This window comes from Neomonachus schauinslandi, chromosome 5 (assembly GCF_002201575.2).
Source record: "Neomonachus schauinslandi chromosome 5, ASM220157v2, whole genome shotgun sequence".
Classification (NCBI taxonomy): Eukaryota; Metazoa; Chordata; class Mammalia; order Carnivora; family Phocidae; genus Neomonachus; species Neomonachus schauinslandi.
The window spans coordinates 154209455-154224497 of NC_058407.1; the positions used below are offsets into that span (position 1 = coordinate 154209455).

At 45.1% G+C, this 15043-nt stretch overlaps 1 protein-coding gene across 1 annotated transcript in view; it reads left to right on the forward strand.

Annotated features, from left to right (window-relative positions):
* The first annotated feature begins 13393 nt into the window (after positions 1-13393).
* Positions 13394-15043, forward strand: part of OTOA (otoancorin) — a 59947-nt gene continuing 58297 nt past the window's right edge. Inside the window, 4 exon segments of the mRNA XM_021686843.2 lie at positions 13394-13484; positions 13838-13866; positions 13959-13989; positions 14106-14133. Of these exon segments, the coding sequence (XP_021542518.2) occupies positions 13394-13484; positions 13838-13866; positions 13959-13989; positions 14106-14133 (179 nt within the window).

Below are 15043 nucleotides of genomic sequence, written 5' to 3' on the forward strand. Positions count from 1 at the left end.
ACAGACCCTTATTTTTTTTTTTGTTCTTTATATTTTGGGGTGGTGCCCCCCCCCCCCCGGGGGGGGGTTGTTTTTTTTTTGTGGGGTATTGCCTCCCCCCCCCCCCCCCCCCCCCCCCCCGCCAATGGAATCCTGTTTTTTTCCCCAAAGTACAATAAAGCTGCCTTCTTGTCTGCACCATTCTTCGTGTAAGTGCTTCATATCAAATTTAAGGTTGTGCTGGAGAAATTAAGAGGAGCTCTATTTGTGGTCAAAGCAAGTTAACCTATTGACCTGGAAGGTCACAGGGAAAGGCAAGGCAAGCTGCACCTGTGATTCACAGCCCCTTGCACCTGCAGCACGAGCCCCTTGAGTGTTGAGCCACTGGTTGCAGAGACGGGAAGGAGAGAAGGTACAATACCCTCAGTCATTTCTCCCTTGTGCAGAGTAGTTAAAAGCGATAGTGTATTTTGCCCTTCTATATGTCTTACCAGTTTCTACGCAGTTGACCTTTAACAGCAAAGCTGGGCTGGGAAATAAACTGAAACTTAGTTGTTTCAAGTCATCTTTCTGATTAAAACTTTGTTTTCCCTTAGATCTGAGTACAGCGTTGAAATAGACTCGTTACTGAAGATGTTTTCATCAATTGCTTCCTACTACTTGGTTACTGATTTAAGTGTTTCATGGTCCTTTTCTCTAACAACTACAGCACATATTCAACATGGACTTCCAGTGGCTGAAGTGATCCCCCACGTTTGTACAGATGGCTGTGTACCCCCAAATTCGCTTCTAGCCAGTGCCTCCATATTACAGCTGGAAGACCCTGCGCCGAGTCGGGGTTTGTCTGGTCTGACTTGCACTACCTAGGCACCCACTGAGCACATACTTGGCTTAAAATTGACCTGAAACGGGATGCTCACAACCTTACAACCAACTTAAAAGATAAAATGGCAGGAATTGGCAGAAGGAAGTTCACATTGTACCCACGCTAAGAAACATTTGTTCGTTACCTAAGTGAAAATATGCACCCAGAATTATTAAGGAAATATTGCCGCAATATAAAATTCAACAGCCTGCCTTTTTGCAGTTAGTGGATGATGAGGCGATAGGCCACAGTGAACGGCACAATAAAAATTAAAATTTCATATCTACTGTAGCTATGTATAGGCATTCATATTTTGCTGCTTCCTTTATCAATTCTAATATATTTGTGTTGTCTTTGTCTACTATGTAGGAATTAATTTGAACTTTTTTAAGTTGTCACTTGCTCTTTAAAAATTTATTTTTAAATAAATTTTTATTTTCATATAATGTTAGATTTGGAGAAATCTTACGGAGATAGCACAGAGAGTTCCTGTACACCTTTTACCTCGTTTCCCTAATGTTAACGCTTTATGTAGCTGTGGTGTGTTTGTTAACACTAAGAAATTAGCATTGGTATATTAAGTAAACGCCAGTACTGGGATTTTGCCCATTTTCCCATTAATGAACTTCTTCTGTTTTAGGAGCCAATTCAGAATATCATATCCCATTTAGTTGCTTACTTTAAAAATTATTAGGGGCGCCTGCATGGCTCAGTTGGTTGAGCGTCTGCCTTCGACTCAGGTCATGATCCCGGGATTCTGGGATCGAGTCTCGCGTCAGGCTCCCTGCTCAGCGGGAAGTCTGCTTTTCCCTCTGCCCTTCACCCTGCTTCTCCCTCTGCCCTTCACCCTGCTTGTGCTCTGTTGCTCTCAAATAAATAAATAAATAATTATTAGTGTTTGCTGACATGACCCCATTATTTATCTTCCAATTTTTTTTAAGTTGTAGTAAAATAAACATAACAAAATTTACCACCTTAGTCATCTTTAGGTGTACAGTTCAGTGGTATTTAGTACATTCATACTGTGCAACCATCACCGTCTATTTTTAGAACTATTCATCTTGGGCGCCTGGGTGGCTCAGTTGGTTAAGCGACTGCCTTCGGCTCAGGTCATGATCCTGGAGTCCCGGGATCGAGTCCCGCATCGGGCTCCCTGCTCGGTGAGGAGCCTGCTTCTCCCTCTGACCCTCCCCCCTCTCATGTACTCTCTCTCATTCTCGCTCTCTCAAATGAATAAATAAATCTTTAAAAAAAAAAAAAAAAAAGAACTATTCATCTTGTAAAACTGAAACTCTGTGCCCATTAACGACTTCCCATTCCCCCTTCCTCCAGCCCCTGGAAGCCACCATTCTGTTTTCTATGAATTTGACTACTCTAGGTTGCTCATGTATGTGGAATCATACAGCATTTGTCCTTTTGTGACGGGGTTATTTCACTCAGCATAACGTTCTCAAGGTTCAGCCACGTGGTAGCATGTGTCAAAATTTCTTTCCTTTATTTATTTATTTATTTATTTTTATTTTTTATTTTTTTAAAGATTTTTATTTATTTATTTGAGACAGAGAGAATGAGAGAGAGAGAGCACATGAGAGGGGGGAGGGTCAGAGGGAGAAGCAGGCTCCCTGCAGAGCAGGGAGCCCGATGTGGGACTCGATCCCGGGACTCCAGGATCATGACCTGAGCCGAAGGCAGTCGCTTAACCAACTGAGCCACCCAGGCGCCCTCTTTACTTTTTTTAAAAAAGTATTTTATTTATTTATTTGACAGATATAGCGAGAGAGGGAACACAAGCAGGGGGAGTGGGAGAGGGAGAAGCAGGCTTCCCGCGGAGCAGGGAGCCCGATGTGGGGCTCGATCCCAGGACCCTGGGATCATGACCTGAGCCAAAGGCAGACACTTAACGACTGAGCCACCCAGGCACCCCCTTTTTAAAATTTTTTTAATTCCAGCATAGTTAGTTAGCATATAGAGTTATATTAGTTTCAGGTGTACAGTATAGTGATTCAGCAGGTCCATATATCACCCAGTGCTTGTCAAGAGAAGTGCTTTCACTTCTTTTGAGTATATGCTCAGAAGTGGAACTGCTGGTTCATATGGGAATTCCCTGTTTACTTTTTTTTTTTTGATATGGCAGAGTACATTTATTGGCTTCTTTTTTTTTTTTTATTCTTATGCTAATCCCCATACATTACATCATTAGTTTTAGATGTAGTGTTCCATGATTCATTGTTTGTGCATAACACCCAGTGCTCCATGCAGAACGTGCCCTCCTCAATACCCACCACCAGACTAACCCATCCTCCCACCCCCCTCCCTGTTTACTTTTTTTAGGAATTGCCATACTGTTTTCCACTGCACCATTTACACTCCTAACACTGCACAGGGTTCCAGTTTCTCCACATTCTTCCAAATGCTTGTTCTTTTCTGTTTTTCTTCGTAAGTAACCATCCTAGTGGATGTGAGGTGTTATCTCATTGTGGGTTTGATTTGGATTCCTTATGATTTGTTTTTATAGCACAACTTGTATGCCATTGGGTTTCATTTACTAGTAATTTGTGCTTTGTGGCTCGCTATTTATATTGATACCACTGAATTGGAATCCGTGCTCACTGATATCAAAGTACTTCTTTTTAGCTATGACATTTTATACTTTTGGAGAATTAGGAGAGTCCTGTTACATAACTAGAACTTAAGATTTCCCTCTGGATTTTAGAGTCAGTATGCTGTAGTCTCATGAACTAAAAAACAGTATTTTTGTTACAAGACCATTTAAAAATCATTTTGAATATATGCAAAAATGAAAGGATTTACCCCCCCCCCCAAATAAATGACCATGTAAAATTGGAATGCCTTATACATCTACACTTCTTAAGTTCTGGAAAATAATTAAGAGCAGGTACAATGCCCGAATGTTGTTTTCTTATAGCCTGTTTAGAAGTCAACACAGAATATTGTGTTTTGTTTTGTTTTCAGAATATTGGTTTTAAATACCCTTCAACTGACCTCAACATTTTTCAAATGGTAGAGTTGAGGTGGTTGAGAATACATTGGCAGTCCTTTTTATACTCAGCAGAACAAAACAGGTTTTCCTACACTTGATTTTGCCACCATTTTTTTTTTAGTTTTAAAAATTTAATTTTAATTTTTTTTTTTTTTTTAAGATTTTATTTATTCATGAGAGACAGAGAGAGAGAGAGAGGCAGAGGGAGAAGCAGGCTTCCCGCGGAGCAGGGAGCCCGATGCGGGACTCGATCCCAGGACCCCGGGATCATGACCTGAGCCGAAGGCAGATGCCCAACCATCTGAGCCACCCAGGCGCCCCTAATTTTAATTTTTTAATGTAAGCTCCATACCCAACATGAGGGTTGAATTCACAACCCCAAGGTCAAGAATCACATGCTTTACCAACTAAGCCAGCCAGGCACCCCTGCTGCCTTGTTTTTATTATTTATAACATGGCTGTGACTGATCATAAAGCCCTACTGGCTTTTGCATTATAAGTAACATGTTTGTTATAGACATAGTAGAAATACACAGAGGTGAAAAGAAGAAAGTGCAAATAAACTTCACCTAGCCTACAACCCTGAGAGAACCAGTATTAACATTTTAGTATATGCCCTTTCAGACTTTTTCTACACACGTAGGTACCTCCCCCCACACACATTTATAAACTTTTAACATTAAAAAAAAGTAAAAATGAAAAGATACTCTTATCCTTCCAGGATGAATCACGTGAAACTCATAGACACCTGTTTTCTTTTTTTTTTTTTTTTTTTTAAAGATTTTATTTATTTATTTGACAGAGAGAGACACAGCGAGAGAGGGAACACAAGCAGGGGGAGTGGGAGAGGGAGAAGCAGGCTCCCGCTGAGCAGGGAGCCCGATGCGGGACTCGATCCCAGGACTGTGGGATCATGACCTGAGCTGAAGGCAGTCGCTTAACCAACTGAGCCACCCAGGCGCCCAGACACCTGTTTTCTAAATCAAAACTTGACAAAGGATGAAAGACATTTCCCATCATTTAAGGCTTGAGAGTGAGCTTCTTGTTTAAAGGATTAAACCAAGAGCTGGGGATAAAAGAATTTTTTTTTTTTTTTGAGAACACTAAACACTAATATTATATAAATATTGACCGGATGAGCAACAGAACAGTACAGGTGGCCATTTCTTTCTCTCTTTTTTTTTTAAAGATTTTATTTATTTGACAGAGAGAGAGACACAGCAAGAGGGAACACAAGCAGGGGGAGTTGGGAGAGGGAGAAGCAGGCTTCCCGCTGAGCAGGGAGTCAGATGTGGGGCTCTGTCCCAGGGCCCTGGGATCATGACCTGAGCCGAAGGCAGATGGTTAAAGACTGAGCCACCCAGGTGCTCCTAGGTGGTCATTTCTGAAGAGAATCTCTAATTTTGCCAATGACAAAATAATGTCGGCATTAGGCATTTTAACTATTTTAAAAAGTTCAGATACTGAGATGTGTTTTGTTAAATATGAAGGATTGCAAGGAAATCTCTAGAATTCACAATTCTATTTTCACTAGAAAAGAGGTAAAAGTTACGCATAATCCCAAACCGTAACACTTCAATCGACTCCCTTCCAGTTTTAATAAAAGTGCATATTACTTAATATTTGACTTTTTGTGGTTCTAAAATAATTTCCTTGTGTTACTATTACATGGTCTTTGTTAATGCCCATTTTAATGGCTATGTAACCCATAGAGTTGCTGTATCACACTTGATGTAACCATTTCTTTATTGGTGTACACTTACACTGGGTCTTTTTCTACCACCACTTGCTGTGTGTGTATATACTTAATGCTGGGGCAGTAAATATTTTGGTGCACGAGCCTTTTTTAACTTGGGAGGAATTTTTCTTTTTCCCTTCAGACAAATCAGGTCACATTTACAGACCAACCGGTCTGAACATATTCACAGTTCTTATTATTCAAAAAAAAATTTCATTATGGAAAAATCCCAAGCTCTTAAAAAGGAAGAAAGGTAATAATTACCCCTCTTCACTGGCTTCAACGATTATCCACGCATGGCTCAATCTTGTTTCACCTAGGCTCCTGCCGCTTCGGGACCCCTTTACTTCCAAGCAAATCCCAGACATCATGTTTCAGTTTTGCAGACATATATCTACAGAAGAGAAGGACTTTTAAGAGAACCACATTACAATGCTCACACCTAAAAAACTTCACCTTTGCCTATCCAGTGACCACACTGCTCCAACTGTCATAATTTTTAACAGTCTGTTTGCATCCGGATCAAATAAAGTCCCACGTTGCAAGTGGTGGCTCTATCTTTTTTTTTTTTTTTTTAAGATTTTATTTATTTGATAGAGAGAGACACAGAGAAGGAACACAAGCAGGGGGAGTGAGAGAGGGAGAAGCAGGCTTCCCGCCGAGCAGGGAGCCCGATGCGGGGCTCGATGCGGGGCTCGATGCGGGGCTCTATCCCAGGACTCCGGGATCATGACCTGAGCTGAAGGCAGACACTTAACGACTGAGCCACCCAGGCGCCCCATGGTGGCTCTATCTTCAGCTCTTCATTCTCCCTGGCCGGCCGCAATCTCAGAGAGGGGCCAGGCGGCATGCATTCTGTGCGTCTGCGTCTGGCACGCTCGGCTCTGCGACCCCCCCCCCCACCCGCCCGGCTCTCTGTGCGAGGGTTTCCACTCGAAGCCAGCGGGGAGGAGGTCGCGCCACGCCGGCTGGCGCCGCCCCCGCCACTCCGGCCGCCCCGGGGGAGCCCTGCGGCCCCGCCCCGCGCCCCCGCCCCGCGCCCCCCTTGCGCGCGGGACTCAGAGCGGCCGAGCGGGCACCGCAGGTGAGGCGCGCGCGGCGGGCCCCGGGCGGAGGACCCCGCGGGACCGAGCGCAGGGGACGTGCGCGGGCTGGGGGCGCGCCGCGGGGTCTCCCCAGGGAAGGGGCCCAAGGGGTTCATGGGGCGGGGGCGCGGGCGGCAGTGGAGACAGAGAAAGGAGAGTGGGCCGAGGGCAATCGCAGCTTTAAGGGCTCTTGGGGGTGGGGGCGTCCATGGGAGGGAGAGCGTGCACAAACTTCCAGGAAAGGGCTTGGAACCCACTTAATAGTAGTAACAAGAACAGCAGTGATGGCAGTGATGGTTTGTAGTAATAATAGCCGTAAAAACAATAGCATCAGTAATAATAGCTACTGTTCATCGAGTGATTCTATGTGCCAGTGCTGGGCTCCGTTCTTTACCTATTTTCTATACGAGGCAAATTCTTTACATATTTTCCATATTTTAGCTCATAGCTGTTGTGAGCAAGAAATGGGCAAGGGTAGGTAAAGCAAATTCAGCACCGACTGCGCACTGGATAGATTTATGAACTTGAAAAATGTTTACAGAGTCTTGGTGAGGAAGGTACTGTTGCCATACCCATTGTACAGAGGAGAAAATGCAAGCCCAGAGAGGTTAAGGACTTTGTTCAAGAGCACAAATTGGGTGGGTCCAAATTAAAGCGGGGCTCCTATCCTTGAGACGGCTCCCGCCACCTGGAGTTTGAGGTTCCAGGTGCTGAGCAGGGAGGCTGGGGAGCAAAGCTGGTCAACGCTTTGGATCTTTTGGCTCTGGGTTTGGGAACGGCCCTTCCACTCAGTAGTGTGTGACCTTGGGCCGGTCATTTGACTCCTTGGAACCTGTTTCCTCCTCTCTGAAGTAGCAGTAATGGTAATATTTGCCTCAAAGGTTTGGGGCGCCTGGGTGGTTCAGAAGGTTAAGCGTCTGCTTTCCACTCATATCATGATCCCAGGGTGCTGGGATTGAGTCCCGCATCAGGTTCCTGCTTCTCCCTCTGCCTGCTTCCCCCTCTGCCAGCCACAATCCCTGCTTGTGCTTGCACAAGGAAGGGGAATGACTGTCCAGAGTCTTCCCATCAAGGGAGGGGCTGGGGCAGGAGCTCAGGCCTCCGTCCTCTAGTCCAGAAAGTAACCACTCCTTTGACTTCTGTACCCACTGTGAGCCTGGCCATTCTAACACCAAATCCAGTTCAATCAGCCTGGTATTCTGCAAGCCAGACCAGTTAGCCCACTTCGCACTGATAGCAATGAAAATTGTATTGTAATTTTTGGGGAGGGGGGTGGAAAATCTCCAGGTTGGTATCTGGATGGCCCATAAATGTGGGTCCATGATGCAGACCTTAAACGGAGCTGCTTTATAGACAGTAAAACTCCATGTAATTGCGAATTGTTGGTTTATGTCTGGGATGGGGTGTGCCAGCGTTGGGGAAAACCCCTCAGCATTTCAGCAAGTTTCATAGAGGATGAAATGTCTCTCATCTGTAGGGTGACCAACTTATCCTGGTTTGCCTGCGACTTTTCCTGTTTTAAAAGTGAACCGCGTGTCCCAGGAGAACCCCTCAGTCCCAGGAAACCAGGGTGGTTGGTCTCCCTGCTCATCCAAACGCTCACTCCCCGTTGCTCAGGAAACTGTGTTCATTTCTGGTTTGTGGTTATTGTTGCTGTTTGCATTTTAGGTTCCACCAAAGCAGCCCCTAGCCTGCTTGATTTCTGCCAGTCTGCAGTGGGGAGCCTTTGGTGGGGAGGGGGAGGGGCCCATGGAGACAACCATCAACCCCCCAAATCATTATTGCCCTGCACAGTCCATTCAATCCTTCTGGCCAATCTCCTGAAAGAGAGTGACCCAAAGGGCTTTTAATTAAAACCAAATCCCATACTGGTGATGCTCTGGGGTTTCCTTGGAACGAAGACATTATGTGCAGCAGAAAGCGGGCATCTGTTTCAGTAATCCTATACCTCTCTGTTGAGTTAATAGGGAGACCCTGGCAATAAAGCACAAGAAGCCTCATTGTCTGGGAAACTGGAGAATTATGAATGAGGCCAGTGCCCCAGGGCAGCTGACCAAAGGGAAGGGAAGAAAAAAGGGCCAAAGTTTCCCCTAAAGCCCAAAAGACCCCCAACCCAGTGAGCGTTATTATGAGAGTTGAATGTACCAGCTGGGGGGTGGGATTGGTGGGGCAGAACACGTCTACAAAGGGCTTTGGGATCCCCTTCCCTCAAAATCTGTTGGAATGTGTGCCTTTTGGTGTTTGTAGGTTTCAAAAGTTTCAGTTTGTTTTTGCCCTGGGCAGTAAAATGAGCATAATTGTTTGCAAAGCTGGTTGTGGAAGTCCCCTTGGGGGTTAGAGGATCCATTTGCTTAACAAGCTAGATAATACCAGGGAAATCTGTAAGAAAGAATACAGAGCCGCCTATAAAATAATCTCAGGAAAGCGTGGGTGGGCATGATGGGGGTTCCCTTCAAGTTCCTGTTAATACCCCAAGAGGGTAGTATCCCGTCATTGGGGTGTGGGCTGCCTGAGAGTCAGGTGAAGCAAAAAGGGCAGCTCCCAGTTTTCATCTGATTTGACCCATAAACAGATTTTGAGGGGTTCCCCCCTCCTTCCACTTGACCTGAAGGACCCATCCCCACCTGTTTCCCCCCCTAGTTCCTCCCCTCCTGGCAGCTTCCATCTCCTTTCCCCCTCATCTCTCCACACTCTCTCACTAAAAACACACAGTCTCTTCCGTTGCTTTTTCTTTTAAAAATCATATATGTGCAGAATTTCAAACACATATAAAAGCAGACATAACAGTATAATGAACCTCACATACTCATCACTCAGCTTCCACTGGCAAACCCATCCTCACCTCCCACCTCCCTCCTCCCCTATTATTTTGAAGCCATCTCTCAGACACCACATTTCTTCTGTAAATATGTACGTGTGTCGCTTGGCGAACTTTTTCAGCAAAGGAACAGAGAAGAAATATTTTCGGCTTTGTAGACCACACCGGTCTCTGTTGCACTGATTCAGCCCTGCCACTGAAGCTTGGAAGCAGCCACAGACGATACTGGCATGAACGGGCCTGGCCTGATTCCCTTACAACTTTGCTTATGGACACTAACATATAAATTTCATACATGAAATTCCCATGTGTCGAGAGATACCGCCTTTTTTTTTTAACTATTTAAAAAAATAGCTTGTGAGGGGCACCTGGGTGGCTCAGTCGTTAAGCATCTGCCTTTGGCTCGGGTCATGATCCCAGGGTCCTGGGATCGAGCCCCGCATCGGGCTCCCTGCTCAGCAGGAAGCCTGCTTCTCCCTTTCCTACTCCCCCTGCTTGTGTTCCTGCTCTCGCTGTGTCTCTCTCTGTCAAATAAATAAATAAAATCTTTAAAAAAATAAAATAAAAAATAAACAAATAGCTTGTGAGCCCCAGAAAACCAGGCGGCTTGTTTGAATTTGGGTTGTGGTTTGGTGACCCCTTGTTCGGGGGCGGGGTCATTTGAGAGATCACAGGACTGTTGGGTGCACCCAGGAGCTGGCGCCCAGTAATCGGAGGCTCCTCATCCCCTCCCCTGTCCTTGGAATGTGCACCGTGCCCACCATTCCCGCACTAGGAGCCATTTCAAGGAAGCAAACTCTAGTTAGCGAGTAGGTAGTAGGTCTCCAGGTTTCCACACAACAGGTTTCCACCCAGTAGGTCTCCAGGTTGCCCACAACTTCTGTGTGAGGTGGCTGTGTTGCCAGGTGAACTAGGGAGACCCCGGGCCCTAGGGCGTCGACCCAGCCAGACCCGAAGGAGTCACCGAAGGTTCTTGGTCTTGTCACGAGAATGAACTCGAGGACAGACCCACAGCTCGGTGGATGACTAACACAAGTGGGAAAGTTTATTAAAGTGCAAAGCACACTCTCGAGGTATGAGAGCAGCGAGCTCTAGAGAGGGAGAGAGAGAGAGTACTCAAGAGAGAGCGCGCAAGAGAGAGGCCTGTCGTGAGGGTCGGGTTTCTATCCTTTACTGACAGCTATCAACTCAGGGGTGAAATAGTCATGACTTGGGGCGGCAAGCAGGGTTTTGTGATTTTTCTTCCTAATTTGGCCAGGAGTTTCCTGTCATGGCATCCGCCATCTTGGGCCTGGCTGGTTTGATCTGGCTTCTTGTGGCGTGCTGCCGGGACAGGGCTCTGACCTTCCCGATAGCTGGCCATGACCTCCTCGTTGCTGGCCTCCAGGCATCCTGTCAGAACCTAACCAACTGTCCAACAGCTACAAATCTGAGGTTCTCACAACCTCTTCCTCAGGTTTGGTCAATTTGCTTGAGCAGCTCACAGAACTTAGGGTAACACTTTTACCAGTTTATGAGAAGATACGATGAAAGATACAGATGAAGAGCTAGATGAATAGCTAGATGAAGAGATACATAGGACAAGGTCTGGGAGGGTCCCCAGTGCAAGAGCTTCTGTCCCTGTGGAGTTGGGGTGTGTCACCCTCCTGATGTGGATGTGTTCACCAACCTGAAAGCTCCTAAGCCCTATACTATTGGGTTTTATGGAGGCTTCGTCACACAGGCATGATCAATTATTATTATTATTATTTTTTAAGATTTTATTTATTTATTTGAGAGAGAGAGAATGAGAGACAGAGAGCATGAGAGGGAGGAGGGTCAGAGGGAGAAGCAGACTCCCTGCCGAGCAGGGAGCCCGATGCGGGACTCGATCCCGGGCCTCCAAGATCATGACCTGAGCCGAAGGCAGTCGCTTAACCAACTGAGCCACTCAGGCGCCCGGCATGATCAGTTATTAACTCCATTTTCAGCCCCTCCCTCTTCTCTGGAGGATGGGGGTGGGGCTAGAGAATCATGGCTTGGTTTTTCTGGTGACCAGTCCCCATCCAGGAGCCAACCAGGAGCCCACCCAGAGTCGCTTCAATGGAACAAAAGATGCTCCTAGTATTTTTTTTTTTTTTTTAAAGATTTTATTTACTTATTTGACAGAGAGAGACATAGTGAGAGCAGAAACACAAGCAGGGGGAGTAGGAGAGGGAGAAGCAGGCTTCCCGCGGAGCAGGGAGCCCGATGTGGGACTCGATCCCAGGACCCTGGGATCATGACCTGAGCCGAAGGCAGACGCCCAACGACTGAGCCACCCAGGCGCCCCATGCTCCTAGTATTTTTACCACATAGGAATTTACTAAGGTTTTGGGAACTCTGCCAGGAACTCAGAGCAGAGACCAATATATATTTTGATGTCAATGGTTTGCTTTCTCTTAGAATCTCGGTCTTGTGCTACCTGTTGTCCAATGTCTGGAAGCCTTCGCTTCATTGTTTTGGTTGGTTTTCTAATTATTTAAGGCAGGAGGGTTTATCTCCTCCCATCAGACCTGGAAGCAAAAGTCCAACTTATTTTTATTGGTGAGTGATGTTCCATTGAATGATACGTATTGAACCTTTCACCTCTGCCTAGACAATTGAGTTGTTTCCGGTTTGGGGCTATTATGAATGAAACTATTCAAGTGTTTGTGTGGATGTAAGTTTTAATTTCTCTTGGATAAATACCCAGGGGTGGAATTTGTGGATCATAGAGTATTGCATATTTAACTGTATAAGACACTGCCGAACAGTTTTCCAAAGAGGCTCTTCTTGCTCCACATCATCATCAATACTTGGTATTGTCAGTCTTCTTAACTTTTAGCCATTCTAGTATATGTAGTGGTATCTTTTTTTTTTTTAAGATTTTATTTATTTATTTGACAGAGAGAGAGAGCGAGCATGAGCAGGGGAAGGGGCAGAGGGAGAGGGAGAAGCAGGCTCCCTGCTCAGTGAGTCTCCATCCCAGGACCCTGGGATCATGACCTGAGCTGAAGGCAGACACTTAACTGACTGAGCCACCAGGCGTCCCCCCCCCTTTTTTTTTTTTAAGATTTTATTTTTAAGCAGTATCTACACCCAGTGTGGGGCTCAAACCTACGACCTCGAGATCAGGAGTCGCGTGCTCTACCGAATGAGCCAACCAGGCGCCCCTATTTAGTGGTATCTAATTGTGCATTTAATTTGCATGTTCCTGATGACTAATGATGCTGATAATCTTTTATGGGTTTACTGGCCATTTCTTTTGTTTAAAATGAAACTTAAGTTTGTATCTTTTCTTGCCTCTATCTTATCTTCTACTTACTGAATAGTAAGAGTTCTTTTTATAGTCTAGATATAAACCCCTTGTCAGATATAACAGAGCCCATGCTTCTAATCACTCCTCTCTGCTGGATTGAAGGAAACAGGAGGGGATGTAAGAACATAAACAGGCCATTGTTGTCATCAAGGAGAGAGATGATTGTGTCTTTGACTAGCATAGGCGTTTAGATGGAGCAAAGTACTTGGAATTTAAAATGTATTTTTAAAAAGAGCTCTAGGGGTTCTGGGCCTGTTTGTTTTTCCCTTTTGTCTTCTGAATGCTCTCTTTCTTTTTTTAAAAAAGATTTATTTATTTATTTTAGACAGAGAGAGAGAGAGAGAGAGAGAGGATAGGGGGAAGGGCAGAGGGGGAGGGAGAGAAATCTCCAAGCAGACTCCCCGTTGTGCGTGGAGCCCGACTCGGGGCTCCATTCCAGCACCCTGAGATCATGACCTGAGCCGAAATCAAGAGTTGGACGCTTAACTGACTGAGCCACCCAGGTGCCCCAAGTCTTCTGAATGTTCTTAAATATATTTTAAAAATACAAGCCTGATTCACTTCTATGCTTGAATTAACTACAGGAGGATGTCCCAGGAACCTAGGACATATTTTCTTTTCCTGTTCCTTTTTCTGAGCCATGGAGTGGCAAGTCATAGAGTTCCAGATTCCAGGCAGGGTAAGTCCTGAGGGAGGAATAATCTGCCATAGTTTCCACACATCTTAGGGAAGGTAGTGGGATGGATCAACTTAGGTACAGGATGCTGTAGAGTGTTCGGGATGTGTGCATACATGTGAGTATGTGTGTGCATGCACACATATGTGTAGGATTTTCAGGATTATTCTAAAAGGGTTTTCAAACCAGGGTTTTCTCACCCTGGGCACATAGGAGCACAGGTATAATTAAAATTCACAAAATTTTCCTTCACGAGTGACTTTTTTTTGCGGGGGGGATCTTTTCCTAACCCATATGTATATTTCTGAAGATTACAAAATTCAATTCTAGTTATACCTTCAATGGCTTTCTTACAGATTTGCATCCATTGTTGCAAAAAATGGCGGTGAGTATCCCATTTTCTTTTAATCTAAATCTCCTCTACTGGAACTGCCAACTTTTGGATGTTTTACTTCATGTTATTTCTTCGCCTTTTAGGAAGAAATAATAGATGGAAGCTATCTGAATGGTAATGTCCCCACTCTATCCCCACTTTGCTGCTTCTAAAAATTTCAAACAGAATGTGCCTGTGATCTCTCTGGAATGATTCTTTTAAAGATGTCTTTTTATTTTATTCCCGTGTAGCATTACTGGATCTCATACAGTTTCAAAGGTAACCCACCCTAGAGGAGAGGGGAGGGGATGGACTAGATGTTCAATAAAAATTCCTAAAGGGGGGGGCGCCTGGGTGGCTCAGTCGGTTAGGTGTCTGCCTTTGGCTCAGGTCATGATCCCAGGGTCTTGCTCAGCGGGGAGCCTGCTTCTCCCTCTGCCTGCAGCTCCCCCTGCTTGTGCTCTCTCTCACACTCTCTCTCTCTCTCTCAAAAAAAAAAAAAAAAAAATCCTAAAGGGAAGTCTCTTAATTGTAAAAAGTAATGCATACGTATGTATGCATTACAAAAAAATATCAACCAGTGCACAGGTGTTTTAAAGTAGATACATTTGTTTCACAAACTTTTATTCCTCTCTGTTCTGGTACAACTGCTAACATTTATTGAGTGTTTACTATGTAGCAGTCCCATTTTTAGCACTTTGTTCATAGAAACATATCCAATCCTCACAGATCTCCCAGGGAAGGTCCTGTTTTTTCCCCATTGGACAGAACAGTGAAGCTGAGGCACAGGGAGGGTGAATCAAGGTCATGCAGCTGGGAAGTGTGGTGGAGCTGAGGGGTGTATCTAGTAGTGGGGCTCCAGGGCCCATTGCCCTGTCATGTTATATACTGCATTCGGACTGCTGTTAGATTCTGGGGATGGGGGGCAGGGCACTAGAGAGTCTTGTGGAAAGACAAATATTAACAGATAATTCTAATATGATGAATACTATGAGGGGGAAGAAATGGGGATTTGGGGGCCCATGACAAGGACACTCAATTATGTTAAAGTGAAAGAGTCCCCATAAACATTCTTCTTCCTAATGTAACTAACTCCAGTTGATAGTTTTGCATATATTCTTTCAGGCTGAAATCTATCTATCTATCTATCTATCTATCTATCTATCTATCTATCTATCTATCTATCTAT